The sequence below is a fragment of the Amblyomma americanum genome, chromosome 11 (genome assembly GCF_052857255.1).
Source record: "Amblyomma americanum isolate KBUSLIRL-KWMA chromosome 11, ASM5285725v1, whole genome shotgun sequence".
In the NCBI taxonomy this organism is placed as follows: domain Eukaryota; kingdom Metazoa; phylum Arthropoda; class Arachnida; order Ixodida; family Ixodidae; genus Amblyomma; species Amblyomma americanum.
In genome coordinates this window covers 12,510,451-12,538,330 of record NC_135507.1, presented here as the reverse complement: position 1 = coordinate 12,538,330, position 27,880 = coordinate 12,510,451, and the positions used below count along the sequence as shown (strand labels likewise).

The following is a 27,880-nucleotide window of genomic DNA, read 5'->3' as shown; positions in this document are numbered from 1 at the left end:
AGCACTTCTGTGCCAGGTATTGCGGCATCAGCTTGTGGTTATTCACCATATCTTCATCGCTGCATCCCCGCTCCTTTAGATGGTCCCAGAAGGTGTCTGCAAAAATAGAGAAAAAGAAAACATCCTTCGTTGTAAACATTCTTTATTTAAGATTTCATGGCTCACAGAACAACTGCAAAATCATGATTTAAATGACACCAGTCCTAACATTTTGCCCCGAGAAAACCTACCTTTAACAGAAAGCTTTGACTCAGTAAAAGGGCGCTGTTCAGTTTGTGGGCACCTCCCTTGCAGACCCATTTGTAGCCTTTCCCACGATGAACCGTGCAGAGACAGCATCGCCTCAAGGGAGGGGCGCATATCGTTACCGTGTTTACGTTACCGTTTACCGGGCCCGGCAAGCGACATCTGCGCATGCGCCGCCACTTACCGGTCCGCAAGCACTTTACGGAATCTCAGCGTTGCGGGGAGTTAGCGTTCGCTCGTAAACAAACATAGCGGCGTCCTGCACGGCCGTTTCGGACCAAATACAGCACCGCCGCCACGTTCTTCGGCGCCATTTCTCGCTATACATGAAAGCATTCGCTTTTAATTTGCAAACTCTCACTCATACGGTGAGGTTTGAGTAATAAAACAAGTCCGTGTTTTTGAGATTATTTGCCGATTTTTGAGGAGTTAAGCCTGAATATATGCTGTGTACATAGCCAAATAGCAACGACTACACTGCAGCTCTTCAGTTTAGTGCCCGATTTAACATTTTTCTATATTTCCATTATTTTTTCCTCGCAAAACAAAAACTGGTAATTCTCTTGCTATATTCATCAGTAATTGGAGAAAATAAAAAGTTTCTCCGGCCCGGAGTTTTCGCGTTTTAACTTACTGCCAATAGATGGCGCCACTGTGTTTACATCCATACACATAAAGAAGCGAGAATGCGGCACGGCAAACATGTGTCGTAGTTGTGCTTTTTTTTACAGCGCTCGCAACGCAATGTGCGCTGTGTATGCAAGCTTACTGAGGTCTACGTAGTGAAATTGTCTACTGGACAGGGTAGGCAAAGGTGTCTAGCTTCACGGGCACATTTGAAAAGCCGTTGAAGTGTCGTCGGTACGTCTTTATACCCAGAGAAAAAGATTATTAAAGTGTACCATTTCACTTCATAGAAATGATTGCAATGCATCCCTATTTTTTTATATAATGAAAAGCTGGGCATCAACCATCCTCATCACTAGTTTTAGCTTTAAGGTAACTTGTTAAGGGAGATACAGTGCGCTAAAACGTCTTCTGTCGCGCGCCGCACTAACCGGAAAATCCGGCGTCCGGTAACACGGTAAACGGTAACGTAAACACGGCAATGATATGCTATAACTCTCTATTTTCTGTTTAGTTACTGTAACAAACAAGGGAGAGTGCGACAGAGACTTCACGCACGCGCGCGTGGGACGTTAAAATTAAACTTTTTGCTTGCAGATGTGCAGTTTATTATAAGACGCACCTTACAGCAACATCCTCTTCGTCTGGGATCGTCGGCGCGAACGGACGCGTCGCTCGTGGCTCCACTCTTCGCCAGCGGGGCGAGGAAGCGGCGGGGAGACATGCCTTCGTATCTCGTTCCGCCCGGCCTCGAAGTGGCCGAGGAGGAGGAGGAAAGGCAAGGAGGTTAACCAGACGAATAGCTGGTTTGCTACCCTGCGCGGGGGGAACGGGGTGAAGGGAGAAAAAGATGAAGGAGAAAAGACAGTTGCAGTAAATTAACGTCACTATGTAAAGTCACAGCGTTCAGTAAAGTCACATCGTGCAGGCCAAAAGTCTACAAAAAGCGGAGGAGTGCCTTGGAGGCCATCACCGCTTACGAACGCCGCGGCCAGTGGCCGAGAATCTTCGTTTCCGTCAGTGGGCGCAGGTCTAGATGCTACAGTGCATGGCAGTCTTTCGGCTCTGTAGGCAGGGCATTCACAAAGAATGTGGGCTATAGTCTCATCACACCAGCAGATGGCACATGCAGGATTGTCAGCCACACCTATTAAGGAGTAGTGCTTGGTGAAAGCTACACCAAGCCACAGGCGATTCAACAAAGTTGCTTCACGTCGTGGTTGGCCGGATGGAAGCCGAAGCTTCAGATCTGGGTCTAAGTTTTTTAAACGCGAATGCGAGAAATGGCCTGAATTCCACACGGCAAGCGTGCTGTTCCGGGACAGTGGTCTAAGCCTACCCGCTGCGTCAACTCTCGAGATGGGGATGGACACACAAGCACCCTCATGGTGAGCAGTTTGCGCGGCCTCGTCCGCGCGGTGGTTGCTTGCGATCCCGCTGTGTCCTGGCAGCCATTGGTAAACAATATCGTGTCCTTTGTTGATGGCTGTGTGGTGGAGCTCTCGGATTTCGGCGAGTTGTTCATGGGACCCAGCAGATTGTAACGCTTGGAGAGCTTCCTTTGAATCAGTGAAAACAGATAATTGCTGGGGTGCTTCTTCACTGATATGCTCAATGGCGACACAAATAGCAGTAAGTCCTGCACCCGTCGATGAAGTCCGGTGTGATGTTTGCACTTTCTTAACTATGGTCCTTACGGGGATGACTACGGAGCCCGAGGAACTGGAAGGGGTCACTGAGCCATAGGTATGTACTTGCAGTCGGTGTCCGTGTTTCTCATGCAAATTTTCTAGGGTGGTCTGTTTTAGTGTTTTGGTCGATAAATCAGCCCTCTTTTTTTGTGCCCGGTGTGGAAAGAACCACACGAGGTTGGTGCAGACTCCATAATCTCCATAATGAAGACGACGGTCTAGAGGCTGGTGCAAGTCGCGATGGGCATCAATAATTTTTGCAAACAATTTACTCGACCGGTTAGCAGGAAGACTGGCAAGATGGTGTGCGGGAGTCCGTGAGAGGTTACGAATGTGTGCTCTCAAGGCTTTGATTGTGACATAGGTAGTCGTCACTGGATTCTCCTGAGCGATGAGTACTGTTGCGGCTGTAGACGCGCATTTTGGCACTCCTAGGCACGTCCACAGAGCTTGAGCCTGAACACTTTGCAGACACCGTATGTTCGTTTTCCTCAAGTTTCCTGTGTAGGGATACTGTACCGATGGAATCCCATGAATAATGCCGTGTACAGCTGGAACATCGACTGCACTGATGCTCCCTATGACTTTTTCTCCGAGAAAGGAGAGAACGTTAAGGATTGATGTCAGTCGCCTTTTAATGTACGAGACATGTGGGCTACATGTTAGATTACGATCGATGATTACTCCGAGGAAGCGATGGCTTATCTCGGAGGGTATTGTTGACCCTATCTATGTTTACAAGATAATGGGACACGTTCTTGTCTGCAAAGACAACAACAGAAGATTTTTCATTAGAAATCTCCAGGTCTTGCAGGCGGAGGTAGGCCGGAAGAATGCTTTCCGCCTTTTGACGCCTTGCTCGAAGTTGTGGTCGCGTAACTCCTGATGCCCAGATACAAATATCGTCTGCACCGACTGAGACTCTCGCCGACTGTGGTAGTACATCAACAAGGCCGACAAGCGCAAGATTGAAAAGCGTTGGGCTGAGTACTCAACCCTGTGGGACCCCACGGGAAGTGTAATCTCAAGATGTTGGTCCGTCCTCAGTCTGCATAACTAGTGACCGATTGGATAGATAACTGCGTATCCAGCAGAACATGCGACCACCAAGTTCTGCAGGTTCCAGAGAGTTCAAAATAGATTGATGAGCGACGTTATCATACGCCCCTTTAACATCCAGAAACAACGCCGTGGTCAAGCGCTTCAGATGCTTCTGATGTTGAATTGATGACACCAGGTCATTCACGCAATCAATAGAAAAACGTCCCAAACGAAACGCAGACATTACATCTGGGTATCTTTGATAGCACTCCAGATACCACTCAATTCGCGTAAGTGCCATCCTTTCCATGAGTTTGCCCACGCAACTAGCCAATGCGATTGGACGGTACGACGCTAGGTCAAGCAGCGATTTCCCTACTTTAAGGAGTGGAACCTGACGACTTGATTTCCACGCGTCCGGAACTGTACCCGCACACCATGATGAGTTGAAATGGTCTAAAAGAACACGTCGAGCCTCTTGACCAAGGTTTGCAAGCACAGAGCATGTTACTCCATCGGGTTCCCTCGGGAATCCCTAGATCTATGCACTGCGCAGCAATTCAGGGTTGTGGATTGGTTCGTGGGACCTGCTATTCTTGCGCAAAAATCTTCGCCAATTTCCGCTTCGCTTCGAGAGACTTGAATAGTTGGAGCTGCTCAGGAGATGTTCACAAATCGCGCACCACACTCCAGATGCGGGAGAGAGGCTGTCGAGGATTCAGTGATTCACAGAATTCTTTCCAACGGTCAGCCTGCATGATTTGAATTCTGCGCTGAATTTTGTTCTGTGTGCGCCTTGCACCCCTTAAGTCGTGCAGCGACTTTGTGCGCCTGTATCTTCTCTCTTCTCTTCGTCGAGGTGATCTGAGGCGCTGCAGCTCCACATTGAAGTCTGTGAACTTTGGCATTGAAGGGAAGAAGCATCTCGCGTGTTTCATAGCCTCTTTTATGCGCCTTTCAATGCATGTTGTAATTTCTTCTCTGCAGGCTTCTTCCATAAAGATTTTAAACATAGACCAGTCTATTGGTTGCAAATGTATGGCAGATCTGCATCCAGCAAGACCAGGTACAATAATATATGTGGAAATGTGGTCACTTCCATGCGTTTCTACGTCGGCAAACCACGGGACGCATCACGAAAGGCACCGAGACACAAACGCCAAGTCCAGACAACTGCTGTAAGACAGCCCGCGAACGTACGTTGGAGAACTATCGTATAAGGCATTGTAGGTCGTGGTCAGATGCGGAACAGACAAGATTTCTGCCCTTCGAATTCATCCGGATGTCTCCCCACATGGCGTGATGCGCAGTTAACTCAGCAGTGACGATCGAAGGCCCAAGTCTTACAGCCAACAAGTCCCTCAGTCTGTCGGCGTCAAACCTTGTTGTTTGGGGGGGGGGGGGGGGTTATATTGCTGGTGGTTTGGACGACCTCGATTCCTCAGCGTATTTTGTTGCTAGCTGGCATTATTGTTGTTGTAGCAATAAAGGCCTGTTTGTGTAAGCCAGTGTGTCGTTCCTTTGTTCCCTCAGAGCACGGCCCGCCGTGGTCGGCGAGCGCTCGGTGTTGTACGCGATCACGCGGTGGGGTGCGGGCGGTTTTGAACTGAAACAGCCGCGATTAAATGGAGGGAGAACGAATTATCTCCCCTACTCAACCCAGAAACTTGTATTCATTAACCCTATTATTCACCCCTGGGAAAAATATTCGCATATATCGGTGAAGATGGCTAGCCAGGCGCCAGGAGAACTGGTTTTCGCACGGAATTTTCAACCTAGACAAGTCGGGTGCCAGCAAAAGTGGAGTCGAACCAAGGCTTTGCAGCAGTGATGTGACTTCCGGAAGGCCGCGTGTGGACGAGACACCACGGCCGTCTTCAACAAGCGCCATCGTGGACAAGCTCAATGGGTAACGCCACATACGGCTACTCCGAGCGCTGTCTCCGGTTGTTGGCGAAGACGCTCGATTGCGACCTTGTGCTACGACGGCAGTTTCAGCTGGGGACACCGCCGTAGGCCATTCTGCACAGGTGCTCTGGTGCAGTCACTGACGCCTCGGTGCATACAGAGAAGGACGGCATTAATGTTCAACAGTGAATGGTTTGGTTTGGCTTAGGGGGTTTAACGTCCCAAAGCGACTCAGGCTATGAGAGACGCTGTAGTGAAGGGCTCCGGAGATTTCGACCACCTGGGATTCTTTAACGTGCACTGACATCGCACAGTACACGGGCCTCTAGAATTTCGCCTCCATCGAAATTCGACCGCCGCGGCCGGAATCGAACCCGCGTCTTTTGGGCCAGCAGCCGAGCGCCGTAACCACTCAGCCACCGCCGCGGCTCACATCACATGGAAAACTCTCAGTCGCGGTGGACACCTCAACCACGCTGCATGGTAATGTAGTAAGGCAGTGAGTGCACGTTAAAGAGCCCCAGGTTGACGAAATCATTCTGGAGACTACTACGGCACCGCTTTTTCTCTTATTTCACTACCATGATAATCTCACTGCTATCATTACGGAGTGGGCAGTAGAAGTAGGAGGTAGTGTGATTCTACATGATACCGGCAAGCTATCTCAAGAGACGGAAGATCGGATTAAGAAACGCCAAAGCATGAAAGCGGCTAAGCCTATAGACAGAACAGAACTGGCAGAGCTATCAACGCAATAAATAAGCGAAGGCAACCGCAAATGAAAATTTAATATGGAAAGAATCGAGCATGCTTAAAAGAACGGAGGCGGCCTAAAAACGGAGAAAAGGAAACTAGCCATAGGTAAAAACCAGATGTGCACTTTAAGAGACAAAGAAGGCAGTCTCATAAGCAATATAGATAAGACAGTTAACAGACGCGAAAAGTTCTACAGAAATCAATACAGTACGTAATGTAATCAGAGTTAAGTACAGTTAGTATGCTTTAAAAAATCGCTTTAATTATGCTGTTCACAATGTTCTAATTTATTATGTTCTCTACGGCCAAAGATCCTGCGTAACACTCGGCTGTGAAAAAGGATGCACACTGTGGCACCCTTAGTGTCTTCTCGAAATTGTTTTTTTATTAGTGCACTTCGAACTGAATGATCAGATTTTGAACCATCGGTATAAAATTGGTTGCATTATCTGCACTTCCCCATCTGTGCCGAAAATTCTTGTCATATACGTTTATGTGGCATTTTTTGTGTTTTGTGCTGAGTTTTATGGCACATATGCAACTGATGCCATCATGCACCAAGAACAAGGTATAGGAAAAGTCTTTTGTTGAATGTTATAGAAATGTAAAAATAATCCCTAGTGTAACGGCCATCAAACTTTACTACCAACTAGTGAACACATACACAAATTGTAGAAATGGCTTAGTAAAAGCTTTAAAAACGGCTGGGTAACCTCAGTAGCTTTCCTTGGCTGTGCAAGGATATCGAGGCTCCCAACCAATCAATATAAAAGCCTCATCCTTCTTCTCATGCATGAGAAAGTGGCTGAGGTGTACTGAAACTCAAACAGACCATTGGGTAAAAAATTTAGTCTTTTGAGAAATTTCGTTTCGTTAAGAAAGCTAAAAACACGTGATACATCAACAATTGCATCATCTCCTAAAAGCAGTGCGGGATGAAAAGGAATGTATTCGTTACAAAACTGAGTGAAGTACTTTTTCCTTAGTTTTTTCAGCTTCGCACAAGATATTAATATGTGGTTAACCGAAACTTCATGTCCGCATTTTTCGCAGACAGGTTGATCTTGTTTTGTCAGTAGGAAATTGTGTGTGAGGTGCATGTGTCCTATACGAAGACGGCACATAATCACTTCCTCAAAACGTTCCTGGTAAGTGCAGGACTTTCATTCACCTATAGCTGATTTTACGTTGTGTGATTTGTTGTTTACTTCGTTGTCCCACGCGGACTGCCATTTCTGTCTTATTTTACGATTAATTAAGCTAATGCAATCGTTGAACGGTACATTTACTTTCTTTACATGCTTATAACGAGCTTGAGCAGTACAGAAGTCCACTCTTTCGTTGCCTTTAATTCCGGTTTGGCTTGGTACCCAGCAGAGTTTTACGTTTTGTCCTTTAGCTGTGGCTATTACTATGTTGTGTATGATATCACCATGTATAAGAGTGACTGCATTTCCAGAGTGAAGTTCTGTAAGCACGCTTAGCGAGTCTGTGTATATGATACTGTTTGCGAGGTTCTCATTCACTATATTTTGCACGGCTCCAGAGATCGCGTAACATTCGGCAGTGAAAATGGAGGCACACTGTGGAAACCTTACTATTTCAATCCAATTCCCTTGTACCACTGCACCTCCTACGTAGGCATCTGTTTTTGAACCATCTTTATAAAAGCTCTGAAAGTACTGTACTTTTCCTCTAGTGCAAGAAATTGTTATATTTTTTATTTATTTATTTCAATACCCTAAAGACCCAATGCGGGCATTACATAGGGGGGGATTCATCAAGGAAAATTTAAATATACAACACAAAACATAAACGGCTGAACACAGAAATAAACAAGTTAAGAAGTAGGGTACAAGATAATAGAAAAAAGTGGCTATGAACAGATGCTTGGAAAAATGCACATGTAACAAATCCCACAAATCAAAATAACAAAAATTACACCTTCAGAAGTTACAAGGATGGCATCTAACATTTCGAGGAACGTTTGGGCCGACACGCACACACTGAAGCAAACAAAACGCACAAAACTAGAAACGCACATCATTCTACATTGGAATTTTCTAAGTATGACCAAAGAGCTGTTTGAAATGACGATGTTCCAGTGATATTCGCAATGCTAGACGGAAGCGAATTCCACTCTTCAATAGCCAGGACCAAAGGTGAGTACTTGTATCGTTCTGTCCGAGCGAAAATGGGTTTAGTCTTCTTGATATGGTCTACACGAGCCGATGTGTGCGGTGCCGGGAGAAGATGTGAACTTGCAAATGGTGTGTTGCTGTGGTAAAGAGTGTGGAAAAAAGATAAGCGGCTGAATTTTCTGCGCATGACCAGAGGCGGGAGATGGAGCGATGTTTTCAGTGCTGTTACACTTTGGTATCTAGAGTAACGGGAAAGGATGAATCGAGCAGCCTTATTTTGTATGGATTCCAACATGTTAATAAGATAGGTATGATGAGGGTTCCAGATCACTGACGCGTATTCGATCGCAGGCCTGATTAGCATGTTGAATGCATTCAGTTTTGTGTCCTGGTTGCCTAGGTGTAGTCGGCGTTTAAGAAGACCAAGTTTTTTTAAGGCTTTGGCAGTGATCAGTTCAATATGAGTGTTCCAGGATAAATTAGAGTTAAAATTTACACCGAGGTATTTTACCGACGCTGCAGTTTCAATGATAGTATTATTAACTGTGTAGGCATTAGGACTCGGGCAAGCAGTGGAAGTAAACTTAATTTGTTTAGTTTTATCTGCGTTAATTACCATTTGCCACCTGTCGCACCAATGAGTTAGCTCGTCAAGATCAGTCTGGAGAGCAACGATGTCGCAAGGGCTCGATATTGCTCGGTAAATCACACAGTCGTCTGCAAATAATCGTATTGTGGATGTTATGTTCGACGTGATGTCATTAATATATATTAAGAAAAGCAGTGGACCCAGCACCGTACCCTGGGGAACTCCTGAATCAACACCTGTACGTCTTGATGAGAAGCTCCCTAACTTAACTGACTGAAAGCGATTTGTTAGAAATGCGTTAATCCACTGCGTGGTATGTTGGTCCAGCTGCAGGTTTCGTATTTTTATCATCAGGCGGTTATGAGGCACGCGATCAAAGGATTTAGAGAAGTCAATGAAGATGGAGTCAATGTAGAGGGAAGAGTCGATTGCTTGATGAAGGTCCGTTATTAACTCAAATAACTGTGTCTGACACGATAAATGTTTGCGGAAGCCATGCTGGTTGTTATGAAGCAAGTTGTTCTGGTTAAGATGAGTCATAATGTTAGTGTATATTATGTGTTCGAGTACCTTGCAACATATCGAGGTTAGTGAAATCGGCCTGTAATTATTAGGAACGGACCTGTCTCCAGATTTAAATACCGGGATTACATAAGCGGACCTCCAATCTTCTGGCACACATGTCGTATCGAGTGACTGCTGGAAAATGAGAGATAGCAGGAAAGCTGTGTGCTGGCAGGTTATCTTTAACAGTTTCGCGTTGATACCATCGGGTCCTGGGCTAGTGTGGTGAGGTAGGCGTTCAATTGCACGAGCCACGCCAAGCGCAGATATGTGAATGGGTGAAAAGGGAATCTGGATATGGGCCTCAGGAAGCAGGAGAGGATTGTAAATGGGCAATTCGTCCGTAAAAACTTGTGAAAAGTGGCTATTGAATTGCTCTGCACATTGTTCTATAGGTAGGGGGCTGCCGTTTACATCGAAAAGAACAGGAACCGTACTAGCGCTTTCAGGGTTAACAGTGTTCCAAAATTTCTTGGGGTCAGTTCTGATCAAACTAGGAAGTGTAAAATTAAAGTATTTGTCTTTGTTGTTTTGGAGTTTGTTCCTTCCGGAAGCGTGTAAGAGAAAAATCGCAGATTGCAGGGAAATTCTGCCATGAAGGTAGTGCATCTCGTCTTTGCACAATACCAGGTAATGTGTTTAGGACCACATCTCTTCAAATCGCAAGAGCAGTGGCCTGGTAGCTTGAGGTTTGTTGTTAAAGAACGTTCGAGATGAGCACTTCGTAGCTATATGGTAACATAGACGTTTTTTGTAGGGAACGGAGTTTCAAAATGTACGAGCAGGTAAGCATGGTTCTTCTGCCTGTAAGTGATGGTTCATTAGTTTCTACATATAGGCTGGTTATGGGTGATGTCCGATATGCACCAATGGAAAGACGTAAACCTAAATGATTCACTGGATCCAGTCGTTTAATATACGATGCTCTCGCTGACCCATATACTATACATCCGTAATCTAAGGTAGAGCGTACAATGGCGCGATAGATTTGCAAAAGACATGTCCTGTCAGCACCCCAACGTTTGCTGACAGTACCTTGAGTATATTTAGGAATCCGGAGGCTTTCTTTTTCAGTGTGTTTATATGGGGGCAGGAAAGCGAGTTTTTTATCAAAGGTTATCCATAGAAATTTGTGCTCATTTTTGACGGGTATCTGTGTTCAGTTCAGGTGTACGAATGGGTCGACTTGTGTGCCGCGTTTCAGCGAGAAAAGGATGGGTACTGTTTTCTGTGTGGAAAACTGGAAACCGTTCTGATCTTCACATGTCACTAGTTTATTCATTGTCAACTGCATTTGTCTCGCCCATGTTGCAATGTATGAGAATGTGCAGGCTATTTGAACATCATCAACGTATACTGATTACAGGATGGACTTTGGGATTATTTTACTTATGGAATTCAATTTTATAATAAACAATGTCGTGCTTAAAATACATCGTTGAGGAACCCCGTTCTCTTGAACGAAGCTCCAGGACAGGGTTGATCCCAGGCGTACTTGAAATGAGCGGTCGGAAAGGAAGTCAGTGAGGAAATTTAACATCCTACCGCGAATAACTAGGTCGCCTAGGTCGCGGAGGATCCCAAACCTCCAGGTCGTATCATACGCTTTCTCCATATCGAAGAAAACGGCAAGACAGTGCTGTTTATGTAAAAAAGCTTCTCATATTGTGTTTTCCAGGCGAACTAAATGGTCTGTCGTTGAGCATCCCTTTTTATATCCGCATTGATCGCCATCAAGAAGTTTGCGGGTTTCAAGGACAAATGTTAATCTTATATTAAGGACACTTTCAAAAGATTTTGAGACACAGCTTGTGAGAGCTATCGGCCTATAGCTGCTTGGGGAAGTCGGTGGTTTTCCGTGTTTCAGGAATAACACTATCACTGCTGTTTTCCATGCTTTAAGCATTTTTCCTTGTGTGAGTATTTTGTTGAAGAAATTCAAGAGTGCCCTTATGGCAGGCTGAGAAAGATGCGCAAGCATTTCGTAGTGTATCTGATCGGGTCCTGGTGCAGTTTTGTTTTGGCAGACAGTACTCTATTTCTTGGACAGTAATTAAATTGTATTTCCCTCAACTTATGCGAAGTTTTTTTGTTGTTTGGCTATATTTTTGTGTTTAGAAATGACTGCGTATAGTGCGAAGAACTGGAGATTGCAGCGAAGTGTTCCCCCAAAATGTATGACTGTTCCCTTATGCTTGTTTGTGTGCCAGGTGCTGTTAGAAGAAAAACTGTGAGAAGGTGCCATTTATTTTCGAACCTAAATCCCACATTTTTGTTTCTGATGTGTTTGGACTGTTTAAAGATGAAACGTAACTCTGCCAAGAAGCTTTCTCGGCACTGCGGCGGACGTACGGAGCTCTGGCTCTTGCCTTTTTAAAATGCACGAGGTTTTCTTGTGTTGGGTACCTGCGAAATTTACCCCAAGCACTATCATATGTTTTTTTTGCTTCCTTGCATTCTTTTGTCCACCACACTGTGTTTTTGCTGCACCATCTCCTGAAGACTGAGGAATAGCTAATTGTGCGGCAGTAATTATACGATTCGTGAACATTTCGTTTATCTCATCGATGTTGACGTTTTCTAAAACTATATCTTCTAAATTGGCTTGTGCTCTAAAAAGTTTCCATTCTGCTAAATGCAGCTTCCAACGTCGCGGTTTCGTTGGGATGATTTCTGGTGCAGGTGTCAAACTTATTAATACAGGAAGGTGATGGCTGCCATATGGGTTGTCGATAACATCCCATTTAAAATCGTTAAAAACAGATGGTGAACTAAAAGACAAATCTAAACAGCTCATATTGTCCGAGTTTGGGGAGCAGTATGTGGCCTTTTCCGTGTTTAAAAGACATATATTGTTTGTGAGAATAAAATCTTCGGTTCTTTGCCCCTGAGTGTCACAGCGCTCGCTTCCCCAAAGAGGGGAGTGAGCGTTAAAAATCCCAACTACAAGATGTGGCTCTGGAAGATCATCTATCCGTTCTTGTAGATCATGAACTGTTATTGTAAAATGTGGATGTATGCATACGGAACAGATTTTTGGTGTTTTGTAGCTGACGATGCTGACTGCAACCACCTCAAGTTTTGTTTTGAGCTTGATTTCTTGAGCAGGAACGCCGCTTTGAACGTTAATCGCGACACCTCCCGAGAGTCGATTTGCCTGCTCTCGATAGCGTCTAAAGGTTTTTATATTGTTTCAGGATATGCACATGTTGTGGACCAAGATTGGTCTCCTGAAGACAAAACTATGGGTAACATTGACCCTAAAATATGTGTTATGTCGCTGTAATTCTGCATAAGTCCTCTACAATTCCAGTGAATTAAAAAAGCCATGTTTCTGCTTTTGAGAGGAAATGAAAGGAGATTTACTTAGGCGGTGGGGCCTGTCTTTTTTTCGCTCAAGAGAGCTGTTTCGCCGCTGCAGAGCGGGAGGACTGAAGGTTACATTGACCACCTCGCCAGAAGTGCTGGAGGACCGCGGAGAAGCCGGGGTTTGTTAGTTTCAATCCTCCCAAGAGGGGGGAAGTCCTGCGGAGTGCCGACCCATGGACCGGCGCTCCCTGCTGTGACACTGGCAGGACAACTTTCGCTGACCCTGCCTTGGACGTGGATGGCCCTGCCATAGGCTCGGTGGGAGTGGCCTCGGCAAGTGCCGGAGTGTGTGTGGTGCTACGCCCCTGCGCACCACATCAGCGAAGTTTTGTTTTGCTGTGAAAGAGAATGTGTTCGTAAGCGCAAAACGCCTTCTTGCTTCTTTCAAAAAAATGTTTTCATTCGTCTCTATGGTGATTATCTCTTTCTTTCTTCCAGGACGGACATGCTCTGGAATATGCAGCGTGGTCTCCTTCACAGTTTGCGCAGCACGGGGTTGCGTCACATTCATCACAATGGTGATCCTTCGAGGCACGTTTTGCGCAAGTTTTGAGACCGCGGCAACTCTGTGAGCCGTGGCCGACCCTTTGGCAATTGAAATATCTGTAGGGGTTAGGTATATATGGTCTTACATTACCTTTCAAATATCCCACATCGATGGTGTCGGGCAATGTGCTGGTGTTGAAAGTAAGGATTAAGTGTTTTGTGTCTATTTCCTTATTGTCCTTCCGGATCTTGATTCGGTGCACATCTATGACGTCTTGGTCGCTGAGCCTTTCGATCATCAGTTTAATAATAATAATAATAATTGGTTTTTGGGGAAAGGAAATGGCGCAGTATCTGTCTCATATTTCTTTGGACACCTGAACCGCGCCGTAAGGGAAGGGATAGAGGAGGGAGTGAAAGAAGAAAGGAAGAAATAGGTGCCGTAGTGGAGGACTCCAGCATAATTTCGACCACCTGGGGATCTTTAACGTGCACTGACATCGCACAGCACACGGGCGCCTTAGCGTTTTTCCTCCATAAAAACGCAGCCGCCGCGGTCGGGTTTGAACCCGGGAACTCCGGATCAGTAGTCGAGCGCCCTAACCACTAAGCCACCGCGGCGGGGTCGAAAATCAGTTTCTGATATTACGCCTCGGACAGTGTTCAGAGATCGATGTGCTGTTATGGAGAGAGAGAGAGAGACTCTTTAATGAAGAAACAGAGAATTTAGCCGGCGTTTTATATCGCTGGCATGCTACTCTGCGTAGGGAGGGGAATTTGGGAGATAAAGACTGAAGGAGAGCAGCGTGGAAGAGGTGGAAAAAAAACGAAGATAAAATGCAGCCATGAAATGGGTACTAAGGATGCAGTGGCGAGTATTGATGTAACCTATTAAATGATGGAGTGCATAGTCCGACGAATGGGCTGACGAAGTTCACTGCAAGAAGAATGCATGAAGGTAACCTGCAAGTGAATTTAGAGCTTATCGAGATGTCCAATGTCTTTTAAATATGTAAAAAGAAAGTTCATTGCAAGTCTCTGTTGCCTGAAGCAGGCTAAGGGGCCTAAAACTTTGTCCATTGTTAGGGGCACTGGGCAGAGCTTCTGCATGCAATGTTCATAGTACGCACGCTCGTTAGCATACGCAGGGCACTCAAACAGGATATGTTCCACAGTTTCTATCGAAGCACAGTTGTCACAATGCGGACTGTTCATTTGTCCAAAACGGTATCGCAGGCTATTTGTATATGCAGCATTCAGACGAAGTCGGTGATAAAGTGCTTCGAGTTGTCGAGGAATTCTGGGTGAGAGTCTTGATCTAAGGTGTGGGTCGATTGAGTGAAGAAATTGGTACTGATGTGTCGGCAAACTCCAAAGCCGATACGTTTCTTCGTACGCAAAACTTTTAGCCATTTGGAAAGCATCAGATTTCGTGAGACCGGGATGTCCCCTATAGAAGCAGTGTTTGAAAGTTTTGAGCGCTGAATGCACTCACGCAGATCAAGGAGAAGGTCACCGCTGGCCATTTTTGAGACCCCTGTTGCCAGGGCCCAAGGTATCGGCTAAACATTTAGACACAAGGTATGGAGATATTATTCTTGCTTGTTTCTCATCGCTTTGACTGCGGATTACGTGAAACTTGGTAAATGTTTGTTTCTTTTTTATAAAAATCTGCTGCTTCATTCCGCCCTGTCTTGAGAAAGTGATCTGTTTTTGAAAGGAGGGGAGCCATAAAAAAATTTAGTTTTTCATTCATGGTGCCAGCCACCCACCACGGAGTCCAACAAGGGGACGGGACAGGAACTTGAAAGCAATTCCTGCCCACGCCAGCTGTACACCTCAACTATAACCAAAAATGGGGCAACTGAGGGTAGCTACTCTACATAGGGTTAACCCTAGCCGCCCATGAAGGAAGGAAAAAGCGGGAAACGAGGAGGAGACAGGACAGTAGTCAGAAAGAAGATAGAAAAGAAATAGATGGAGAGAAGGACAGGAAAAGACGACTGCCGATTTCCCCCGGTCGGGTCAGGCCGGAGGTGCCGTCTCCAGGAAGCTGGGGGCAAAGTGGTGTGTTGCCTCCGCCGAGGGGCCTTAAGGGTCCAAACGCTCGGCATCGGCTCAACCACCAGGATCCCCTTTTCACCGGACACGGCGATGCCACACACGGCTAGGCGCGGGTGCTCGGGTCCGTGGTGATGCACTGCTCACCATCATCCCCTTGCGGGGATGTCCCTGCAGATGCTCGGGAACCCGTTGTGTCGCCACTCACCAACGCCTGCAAGCTGCAGACGCCCCCCCCCCCCCCCCCCTCCCCCTCCCTGCGGGGTGTGGCGTTTGTTTATTCTGAAATTATGTTAATGTGAAGTCGCGTACAGAAGGCAGAGAGTACAAAGAGTATGAATGTATTGCTGAGCCATAAACTATGCAATCATACTCTAAGCAGGAGCGTACAACAAGCCGATAAATTTGCAAAAGGCGTGCCCTATCAGAACCCCAGTGTTTGCGCGAAAACAGTTTGAGTTTGTTCAGCGATTGGGAAGCTTTGTTCCTAAATGCTTTTTATGAGAGGCAGGAAAGTAAGTTTTTTGTCAAAACTAGCCTCGTTTGAATGAGACGGATGGGCACTGTTTTCCGTGGAGAAAAGCACTAAATATTTTGTCCCCCACATGGCCAGTTTATTTATTGTTAACTGTATTTGTCATTCACACGTTGATATGGTGAAGGACATGTAAACTGCGTATCTGACTATCGTCTACATAGACTGACTCAATAATGGAGCTTGCGAATATTTTGCGAATAAAATTCATCTCTAGAATAAGAGGTGTTGTGTTTAAATACACACCTGACGAACCCCATTCTCTAAGCAGTTCTCTAAAAGGGGTTCAATCTAGGTGGATATGGAATGAACAGACAAAAATTCTTTAAGCCATTTAAAAATCTCGTGGCGGATGCCAGGACCAGCAAGGTCTTGGTGAATCCTGAACATCCAGATTGTGTCATACGCCGTCTCGAAGTTGAAAAAGACAGCAAGGTAGTGTTTTTTATGTACCGAAGCTTCCGGACTGTTTTTTTCATCACCAACAAGATGGTCGATTGTGGAGCATGATTTTTTTAAACTACACTGATGGATGTCAAGAAGCTCACGGGACTAAAAACAAAAGGTAGTCTTATATTCGGGACACTTTCAAAGTACTTCGCAAGACTGCTAGTAAACCTACTGCCTATAACCACTAGGAGAGGTCTTCCAACTTTTAAAAAAGCAAAAATATTGGTTTTCTTCCGGGGACACGAAAGAACAGCACACATCAAACGAGCATACGACGAAACAGCACATACAAAACAGAACCGCAACAACATAGCACAGGGAATAAACAGCATGACGTCAAAACCCCACAGCGAGAAAACTGCACGACGAAAAAAGAAAGCAGGGGAAAACAGCACGACGACAAGACAGTACATCAGAGTACGGTGCAGCGGCGCTGGAGGGGTGAACAATGATAGGCACAAACGAAAGGTAAATCACAACACAGAGGCCTTTGTAGCTAACGAGTGCTCGTTTCGCTGGTTCATTAATAAACAGGGCCGGCTCACTGAATGAAGATCACCGTGAAAAAAGAAAAAAAAAGTGGAAAAAAAAGCTTCAAAATAAAATTAAACTCCATAAATGCACGCTGATGTATGAATTATCAGGTCAGCAGTGTAGCCCATTTCGCAAAGTGCAATAACCGCCGGTCAGTCTCAGACAACTGCTGTGCAGCGTCCTGGTTAAACAGCAAACAACTTTTCCAAGGCATTCGACCGTGTTCCGCATAATCATCTGCTAGCTAAACTTGCTTTACTTGGAATCCCGCAAACATTACTTATCTGGCTCGAGCACTTTCTTAAAGGGCGCGTGCAATTTACATTTGCCAACTGTTGCAGCTCATCGCATACTGACGTCACATCAGGTGTCCCTCAGGGCGCAGGGTTATCACCGTTGTTATTCTTAATATACATAAATGATCTCCCATCTAACACAATAACCAAACTTCGACTTTTTGCGGATGACTGCGTCGTTTATAACATCATCCATGCCCCTGAAGACACCATTAAGCTACAAAATGATATAGACACAATTGCATCATGGTGTGAAAAATGGCACATGCCACTTAACCTAGACAAATGCCAACTCATGTCCTTTTCTCGTAAACAAACCTCTATTAACTGCACATACCATATTAATTCAACTTCCATTGCCTGAACTTCCTCTTACAAATACCTTGGCGTTCACCTGACATCATCCTTATCATGGGTCACTCATATTAATTCAATATGCTCCCAGGCCTCACACACTCTTGGTTATCTGCGACGGAACCTAACATCAGCACCACCTGAAATCAGACAGCTAGCTTATCAGACATACGTACGCCCAAAGCTTGAATACGCCTCATCCATCTGGAACCCTTCACAAGCATACCTTACAAATGAATTAGAAGCCGTTCAAAATCGAGCTGCACGGTTCATCATGTCACAGTACTCGCGTGATAGTAGTGTCACTGCACTAAAACGAGCCCTTTCCCTCCCAAGTCTCCAATCACGTCGCATCGTATCACGCCTATGCCTCCGTCATTCCTTTTTCTACCGCCCTATTAACAGGCATCCTTTGCTGCAGCCGCCATCAAGAATATCCCCTCGCCTAAACCACACTCATCCCATAGCTCCCATTAAAGGCCGCACATCAGCTATGAATGTTTCATTCTTCCCAGATGCAATAGCCCGATGGAATGCCCTGCCTGATAATATTGCTTCTTGCACAGATCGAGCAATTTTCCGCACTGAATTAGCGAATCACCTGTGTCTTACGTGATGTATTCGGCTTCATCAAATAATCTGATCCTGTGTTACTATCTCCTTTAATGTTTTTAATTTTAATGTTTTAATTTTAATGTTTTGCTTCGTTTCGTTTCATTGCTTTTTGTTTTTGTTTTTGTTGAGCTGGTACCATATGTTTCTTAGTGAAAAACAGCGCACAAGCAAACACAGACAGAAAGAAGGGGACAAGCGCTAAGATGCAATACCAACTAGCCCATTCAGCTGCTTTACTACCGTATGTTGTACACACTGTTCTTGCCCCCGCCTTATGTAATGCCCACGGGCCCTTAAGGCTTCAATAAATGAAACGAAATGAAAAATGTCGGCTCGCGCAATGCTGCCACCATTGAAAGTAATCATCGCATACTGGATATTTTCAGCGTGTGAAGTGCCTGTACCTCTTAAAACATTGCTGAAAATTCAACTGCCTACAGTAAGAGTTTTGAAGAAAAAAAAATTTCTACACCAAAAGCCCTAGGTCGGACGTATTTGCCAGAATTCAGAACCACGATGGTCAACACGCAGAATCGATGCTTACAGAACTTTTTCAGAGTTATTCATTCCATTACCCACCAGAAAAAAAAGTAAATATTTGAGATCGTGAATATTACCCTACCCTGCTCCTTACCGAGTCTTTGAAACGAGCACTCGTTAACTGCAGTGGTCGCTGCCGTATGTGTTGGGATTTACCGTTCGTTTAGGGCTTTGATTGTTCACACCTAACGCAGCGCGGCAGCGTACTCCAATGGTTTGTTTTTACGACGTGCTGTTTTTTTCCTGTTTTCTTCTCTTGTCGAGCTGTATTTTCCCCGGCGATGTTTTGTCGCTGTGCTGTTTTTTTTGTGCGCTATTTTGACGCATGCTGGTTTGACGTACGATGCTCTTTCGTGTCTCCGGTTCTCCTGTGTCGGGTACCTGGGAAATTTACCCAGGCTTTATTTTGGTTTGTTTTTTCGCTTAGTTATTTAATTTTTATCTTTCTCATTTAGAATAGAGCTATTTATTGGCGTACCACTGTCAGCTATGCACCACATCACAATACACCTTAGACGCGCGAACAAGTTTGCTGGTTAAATAAAATTAGTGGTCTAATCAGTCCTATGCCCGGATTCTTCAACTACAGGAATGCATACATTCTGACCCATGTTCTGTTGCCGTAAACAAAGTACAATGCTTGAGAAGACTTACTTTTAATGACGTGTATGTTCTGTGCTACCGCGCAGAAGAGCGAGCAACAGCATGTGGTAACTGAAGTAAGACACAAAGTGCCAAGATACCGGATTTTCGGCCACCTCGCGGGCAATTATTGTTTGAACGGCTAGGTAGCGTTCGGCGGAGGCAACCCTTGATGCCTGGGCGCACGCACTAGAAACTCTCCCAGACTAACAACCTGTTGCCTTCGAAATGTCGTTACATTGCGTAGTAAATTTTAAAAAAAAATTGTTCGCAGTTAGTATTGCTTCACTTGACGATATTTGAAGTAATACTTTCAATAACTGCACACAAGAATTTTTGAAACTTCTCTGAACCTCACTAGGTCACCTATGGGTATCCTGTAGCCTCGGTGGGTGGAATCATGATCGGTAATAGCAGTTCAAAATTTAGCCGCTAAATATATTCCTACACTAAAGTTGAGAAGTTACCTTTTTAGCAATTACTCAGTCTCCTTATTTATTGACAGAGAGGTGTGTATCCCACTTACGTGTGTAAGTAGTATCCATACCGGTCCTTGCAATTTCTATAACACAGTTAAGCTTAGCGCTGTGCCCTAACAAATTTCGTCTATATTGCATCAAAATACATCCATATTCGAGAAGCCTGTGCGCTTTCATCGGACCCGCAAGCCCGCCTGTTGCTGATGCAGCTGCCCACCACAGAATCCTGACAGCACCAATTTTCCACTCGGCGGCTACACGCTCCGTGGGATGTGCGCATGACCCGTGGACAACACCCCCAAGCTGTCCCACTATATATTGCCCTCCGACAAGCAGCACGGCCACTGGGCACGGCGGCACTATGAGGATGCAAGTGTCTAACCCGTTCGTGTTCACTCCGCAGGTGAGGAAATGTTACGGAAAATGCTTTCGTTCCAATGACCCCTTCCTATTTGTGCTGCCATGCCCAAGTGTCTGCTGCCAAGTTGCTCTGTTCCTCAAAGGACTGCTGTTACTGACCGGAGATGTCGAACTCAAACCAGGCCCCGAACTGTCCCAAATCGCGAAACAACTGAAAGAAATTTCAATAGATATAAAAGACATAAAATAAAAAAGACTCACCGACATTGAAGACAAAATAGACGCCCTGTCAGCGCTAGAATCTAAAGTCGCCTCCTGCCATGACCAGCTTGCTTCATTGAACCGCCTAGTTGCAGTCCTGGAGAACAGGATTGAAGACTTGGAAAATCGCAGCAGGAGGTCAAACTTAATTGTTTACGGCCTCCCAGAAGAGGGAGATGAGACTAGGGAATCACTGGAAAGCTCTATTAATGAAAAGATTATTGCAAAAACGCTCGGACACAGCAAAGTTGACATAGAGTGAATTCACCGCTTAGGAAGGCCAGCACCGAACGAAGATAGGCCAGTTATCTTTAAGCCTCTGGATTCGCGACGCAAGGGTGAAATTATGAAAAACGCTTTCAAACTTAAAAACAGCTCGCTTTCCCTTTGTGAAGATTTTTCACACAAAGTCAGAGGTATTAGAAAAAAGCTCTGGGACAGTTCCAAACCGAACCGTGATAAGGGTGATAAAGTATCTTTGTCCTTTACCAGGCTATTCATAAATAGTCAGTCATACATCTGGGATGACGATAAAAACGACAAGGTACCATTACAAAAAAAAACGACGGAGAAGAACCGCTTCGCCCCAGGACTCGCCTTCAGGCGCAGTCGAAAACAGGTCCCCTCTGAACTCATATGGCATACTGGCTCCCACTCCTACCTATTTGGTTGCGCAAAAAACGCGCATTCACGGCAGTAGGGCCCTTTTAAAGCCCGAAAAACAGTTCAGAATAATCAATGTTATTGCCCGAGGCCTTGTAAATAAGGCGGACGAATTTGAAATTTTACTGCTCGAATACGATCCCCACATATGCGTTATGACAGAAACTTGGCTACATAATGATATAGGTGATGACGCCGTATTTCCACCCTCATACAAGGTATTCAGGAAGGACAGGCCCTCAAGGGGCGGCGGTGCAGCTGTTATTGTCAAAAACCAAACTGAATCCGCCTTAATTGAAGACGTCCCCGATCTTGAATGCCTGTGTCTTAAGTTGTCGTGCTGGGGATATGGTTTCATTTTTTATGCGCTTTATAGGCCCCCTGACGTCAACGATGATTACTTAAGTCAAATTACAAATCCATATGTCAAAATACACAAAGAATAAAATACTGCTGATCGGCGATCTGAATCTTCCACGTGTCGACTATTCCCATGCCCGACCCTAATGGCCACCATTGGACGCTAGGAGCCAGATTTTTTATCAGCTTTCAGCGTACGATGTGGAAGTCACCACCTATCAGTGCAGCTGTCCTGACGAGAGAAGCACGAAAGGGAACATGCACGTGCGAACGCCACAAAGGTAATGACAAGCATATGAAACGTTCCTTCGCAATAGCTAACTAAATTGTGTTCCTACTCGTCGTGAGTAGTTACCAAATGCAGTATTTTTAGCCTCCATCAGCTAGAAATCTTTCTCCGCGGAAAGTACCTGAGAACGTGAAGATGAGCCTGATTACTGGGAAGAACGTGTGCGTGGGGTCATCGCTGTCTACAAACAAATCCCTGTACGGTAACGGAACCTAAAAGACGGGGTCCAGCAGTATAGCTACTAATTGCAGGGTAATAAAACAAGCAGCTGAAATGGCGAACCTCGGGCATTACGTCTGAGAAACTACGCTTTGTAAATGCCCTTTTGAGAAAGTACACTAGCATAGTGGATGGTCTTATTTATAGCAGCTCCGAAATGCCTTGAGCTGTGAGTCAATTGCGAAGTCCGTGCATGTCGCAAGTAGTCAACACAAAACAGCGTTTCTTTCTTTGTTTTGCTCTAATTATGAGGTTCACTCTGTCTTGAAAAACTAATTGCTCTGGAAAGCTAACCCTGGAAATAGAACCTTGGCCTCCGTTTTAGCTTGGTTTTGTTTATATGAAGTTTAACGTCCCAAAGCCGGGATCGATCCCGTGCCTTTCGGGTCAGCACCCGAGAAACCCATCCACTGAACCACCACGGAGGCTTCCTCTCTTTCAGTACTTTTTGCGCATCTAATTGCATCGTGTTGCTGCGAGTTTCAATATTGATCGGCCTTCATTTTAAACCCAGTTCAGCAGTCGTAGAAACTCCTATTTGAAGATCACACTGATAAACATTATTTGCCGCTACTATAAAAAAATGATTTACCCGTAATAGTTCATAAGCGTAATGGCTAAGACAACTGTGACAGTATGGGGATTGCACATGCATTAGGCATCCGCCGTCCTTCTGGTACTCGCCCAGCTGTCCACGCTCATGCTGCTGCCACAGACCACTTAGTTGAATCTGTGGCATTCTCACGTAGGATAATATGAGTGATGTGCTCACCGTGTGCCTGTCCTCAGGAACGTTGAGCTCTGTTGACCAAAGCTTCTCATGGAGCTGCGTGGACAACACGTCGTCCACCTCCAGTCACCGAACGCCACGCTGAAGCACAGTCGGGACCTGCACAAGTTCGTTCCGGGGGTGTAAGACAGCAGCAAGTTGGTGGTCGAGACGTCGCACGCTTTTACTGCACCCAATTAGGCCGGTGCAGCTACAGCATGCCCCTACTAGAGCTGCGTCGGCGCTTCTTTCCACTAGTGGAAGCGCGGATAGCATCGTCGCTTGCTGTACACGATCCCTCGTGGCTAAAGTCTGCTTCGCTCGAACCTGTCGCTTGTAGTTTGGTGACCAGCTAAGCAGGACACTGTTCGGCTCTAAGCAGTTGCCATAGTGTGTCAGTGTGTGCCTCCACTGTTTGCTTCCCTGTGACACGCCGCCTGTGCCTCTGACGAGCCCTTCTAGCCTATCCAAAGGATACCAATCTACTGAGGACATGGGTTCGTGAAGCACAGCCACTACGATTAACATGGACACTTTGCGTGAATGATTTTCTCTGCTCGAACTATTGCAACGACAGCGGCTGCAAGACTAGTCTCGCACTGGTGCGGACCCTCTGGATACGAATTAAGCGACACCGCCTGAAACCTTTTGCTGGACCTCCCATGTTCTCAAGAAGGTGCAAGCGAGAAAGCATTGGCGGTGAGTTTCAGAAGAACAGATAAGGAGAAGTGCGTGTTATTTCATTCTATAGTGGCAAACAACCGACCCCACAGCAAACATGCGTCGATTTCTTTGCCGCAGAAAGCGCAGGAGACGCAGGGACCACAGCTTCCAGCGATTTCCACACGGATACAGCTTGGGCGTTCCGAGCTGCTTTTCTTCTCTTATATTCAATTTTCTGAGGGAGATCGGTTTTTCGGAAAAGTCACCGAAGGACTGAAGGAGTATACCTGCTTTGACATGCTGTAGTCTCTGCGTAATTTTAACGGCAGAATAGGTTTGGAGCTTGGAATTAAGTAGTTCTTTTTTTGCAAACACTGGTCTTACTACTTAGGTCTTGATGTTTATTATGCGCTGCACTTTTTGGGGCGAACACAGATGAAAGGAAACACACTGACAGAACGGACCGCGCTCCCTCCTGCCAGTGTCTGTTTTTTTTTTCTTTGTTCGCCCCGTAAAGTATAGCGCGTAAAAATCATCACGCACAACCTACTAGGCCCAGACCTTGCCCACTTATATCTTGTCTCTGCGCAGGATTTTTCTGATGGAATATTGGTTCCTTATGACCCTATGAACCAGTCAAGAGAAGAGGCAACAGTGGCTGCGTTACTTAAAGAGTGTTTTAGAAATATGCACAAGTACGTGCTGGATTTAGCCGTTCGCTTGGTTAGCATACTAGTAAAGTTCCCGCTGCTGACGGCTGCAGGGCCAGTAATACGTAATTTGTAAGCAAGGAAGTTCCAGTATGTCCCATTGAACGGAGCGTGTGCTTTGTCATGCACGCATAATTTTTAGCGACGTTTTGTACATTTTCTTGCTCTTTACAGCAGGCACACTCTTTTACTATGTGCATGTTCCTATTCCAATCGCCACGTTGACACCTGTCTATGAAAAAAAAAGCATTAAATAATAGACTGAGTAGAACCAATTTTTTTTTAAAAGCTAAGACAACATCTCACTGCTGGCGGGATACTGGCAATGAAACAATGCCGGCGTTTACGCACGAAACTGTTTGGAATTTACTAAGCGCGGCGATGTTCGAAAATTTGGGGGAAATTTCAATCCAAGCGTTCCTCCTGACAAACGCATGCCGTGCTTAGCAATAACAGCGCCCCCGCTGCACATGAAACGCAGCATGTTTTGCAGTCGGCCAGTGAGCGTAAGCTCGACATTTTCTGACTGCTTGCACTGATAATGTTTTTCGTTCTTTCTGCGCGATGAAAAAATCCCGTTCATATTCATGTTTGTCGCGATTTACACGCCCGGCCATGATGCATTCAGGCCCCACGACTGATTTCTGCACGAACGGAGCGAAAAACGACGGTGACAGCACCAGTGTCGAGACTTGCTTTCAATTTCTCCTACGAAATTTTCGCAATTAATAAGTTTTTTTTATTGCGTTATGCACACTTCCCGCCGATTTTTGCTCCTCTCACAATCCTAGGTGCACTGTAGGGCATCAATGATTTCTTTTAGCTCTCATAGGTGTTATATCTGTTTGGCTGTATAGTCAGACGCCTTTTTCTTTTTTATTCAGTGATTATTCATTATTTTCTTATTTGTTTGTTTATCCACGAACCCACCGTGCTGAAGGTATTATGGCAGGGGTGCAGGAAACACAAGAAAAACACTATTGAGACATGCACTTTCACAACACAGACAAGAAAGCATCATTTCATGTAACCCACAACACGTCTTCATAATCTAGGCCATTTCCTTATGGTCTTCAAAAGGAGGGACATCCCGACCAATTCTGTTCTTTCATAGCGCATTCAGGCAGCTTAAAATCAATGTCAGAACGAATAGATTTGCAAAAAGGCTGATACACCTATTTTTAGCATTGAGTCCCTACAGGTAAATAGTAAACAGTGTCAAAAACCTTTATGCGTAGTAGTTTTTCGCCGCTTGTGAATCTATTCTCAGTGCTTCTTACGGCCGCGCCGGCCATAAATACAAATCTCCTGTGTACAGGACGATGTTAGCGCACGTAAATTTACGCAATGTGGTCCAAATTCACCTGGAGCACTGTCCGTGTCGGTGTGTCACATAGTCCGTGTGTCTCTTCGGGACGCCAAACCCGATGATTTACATTATTTTATTTACCTGGTGGGAAGAAATCCCTTTACTCACAAGAATAAAAGCACCTCTTCTATGCAAGTTTGTCCCATTTGTTATATCTGAACCAATCTGAGTATACTTAATAATAATTGGTTTTTGGTGGAATGGAAATGACGCAGTATCTGTCTCATATATCGTTGGACACCTGAACCGCGCCGTAAGGGAAGGGATAAAGGAGGGAGTGAAAGAAGATAGGAACGAATAGGTCCGTAGTGGAGGGCTCCGGAATAATTTCGACCACCTGGGGATCTTTAACGTGCCCTGACATCGCACAGCACACGGGCGCCTTGGCGTTTTTCCTCCATAAAAACGCAGCCGCCGCGGTCGGGTTCGAACCCGGGAACTCCGAACCCGAGTTCGAACCCGACCGCGGCGGCTTCATCAGCAACTTCCTTAGCTAACCATGAATCGGTGATCAGAATAGCAGAAGGCTTAACATTATTAAAGAGTCTTCCAAATTCATTACTATTCTTTTCAATGTCTCGGCAGTTAAATACGAGAAAGAAAACCACCGCTGCATTAGGCTGGTTCTGTCACGTGACAGGTGCTATCACACTTGTATTACCACCGTACACGTACTTCTCCCTAGTTGTGAACATTATCGCACCCGAGATTGACCTTGTTGACAATGTTTTTCTAAATTTCGATAAATTTCATAAGCGTGTACTTTTTGCGTACCCCTTCGTATGAAATGCTAACTTTTCTTTCTTTTAATTAATTAGTTCGCCGTAAAAGCTGCTTCTCAGTCTAGAAAACGAAACTCCCTAGCAAAGGACAATCTCTGTAAGACCTGGACAGGCCCAGCCTGTGAGCACTCTTCATGTTTACCAGTTAAGCACTCAAGTTCGATTTACGGACATAGGGTACGTATTTTTCCGATCCGACATTTCTCTCACTGAGATCGTATTTGTTGCACCATGGAAGAGCATATCGCAAAGCTTCTTTTGGATGTCCAAATGACCAAACTTCTCCATCACTGAACCCAGCATCCGCGGCAACTCTTTTCACCGTTTCTTGCTTTCATCATCTGCGCTGTCGATTTGGTCAGGACTCGACATTCTTGATTGTAGTGACGTGACACGTACGCTGAAGTCGTCAACGGCGAGTTTACTATTAACTTCAGTCAGTTCATTAGCATTAGGCTTCACCCTAATGATACTTTGTTCGATCTAGGAGCCTCAGCAAAATCTCTGCACTTGATGGCCTCGAGCTACGCTCGACGTAAAAGTATAAAAGTTGCAGCAAAATATATAACTAATACAAGGCAGTAAACGAAAGCCGCGACGCGTGCAATCTTTGAGCTGCGAGTGAGTTCTAAGGCAAGCAAGTAACACCGGGGTAGAACCGGCAAAACAATATGCGAGAAAGGTCGAACCAAGCTAGGGTTACTGACCTGAAAAAGCAGCATTCCTTTTGTCATGTGGATTCCGCATTCCTTTAGGCCACCGACCGATCCTGGTATTTGCAGGCGGATGATAAGATGGTCACTGCGCCTGGTTCATAGACCGGCACCTGTCATCCGTCGAAGCCAGGAGACACTCCTTGATGATGAACAGCCTTTGTCAGCAGGTGACGCAATGTCGTTCTCAGTTCTGTCGGCGCACGCCCTAGGCCCAAAACTGTGAATTCGCAATTGACAATGCACATGTACCACCACCAACGCCAAAACACTGCCTCGAGAAAGAGATGCCATTGACCTGGAAAAATTTAATAAAAAATTGAAGGGGACACTTAAGCTCCGCATTCATTACATGACGCGAGAAGGTAATGGGTTTAATTAATGGTCAAGTATGCACAATTGGTCATTCCCGACTTTACATTCATAGATCCCTATCAGTCATCATACTGCTACTGCTGTTGTGGTGCAGCGATTAAGCGATGCGCCACTACTGCAATGCAATGGCAGGTGCAGCGACCTTTGCTTTTAGTGCGACCCAGGTTGCTATTCCTGAGCGACCGATAATTAAATTAACTGCCACATGCCACTGTGGTGAGCGTGAACACAATCCGGTGGGCAAATTATGATTACGCCACAAGGTCACGTGACCTAGGTTGCTCACCTGGTTGCTTCTTCGGAGATTTTTCACTCACAACGCCCACAACGACGACCCAGTTTCTGCAAAACAGGAGCTTTAGCTTTATGGCGTTAAAACTTCGCAGCATGGTTAGCTTTGTTTAACGAGATATCCACCCACTG

At 45.4% G+C, this 27,880-nt stretch overlaps 1 protein-coding gene across 1 annotated transcript; it reads right to left on the bottom strand.

Moving 5' to 3' along the window:
- LOC144110683 (uncharacterized) lies at positions 1–27,297 on the bottom strand. Its single transcript, XM_077643739.1, has 5 exons — positions 27,077–27,297; positions 22,849–22,965; positions 20,546–20,642; positions 1,496–1,689; positions 1–96 (listed from the first exon to the last, which is right to left on the bottom strand). The coding sequence occupies exons 2-5, from the start codon at positions 22,896–22,898 to the stop codon at positions 54–56; spliced, it is 384 nt and encodes a 127-aa protein (XP_077499865.1). The 5' UTR covers positions 22,899–22,965; positions 27,077–27,297; the 3' UTR covers positions 1–53.
- Positions 27,298–27,880: the final 583 nt, after the last annotated feature.

What these genes read in the sequence shown, in the direction of transcription:
- LOC144110683 (XM_077643739.1), bottom strand. Translation starts at nt 22,898, where the DNA reads ATGAGAAGCTTTGGTCAACAGAGCTCAACGTTCCTGAGGACAGGCACA. An exon ending in TTCCTGAGGACAGGCACACG is followed by an intron (nt 20,643 to 22,848) that starts GTGAGCACATCA and finishes CCTGTTCTCCAG; the next exon opens with GACTGCAACTAGGCGGTTCA. An exon ending in CTATTTTGTCTTCAATGTCG is followed by an intron (nt 1,690 to 20,545) that starts GTGAGTCTTTTT and finishes CCCCCCGCGCAG; the next exon opens with GGTAGCAAACCAGCTATTCG.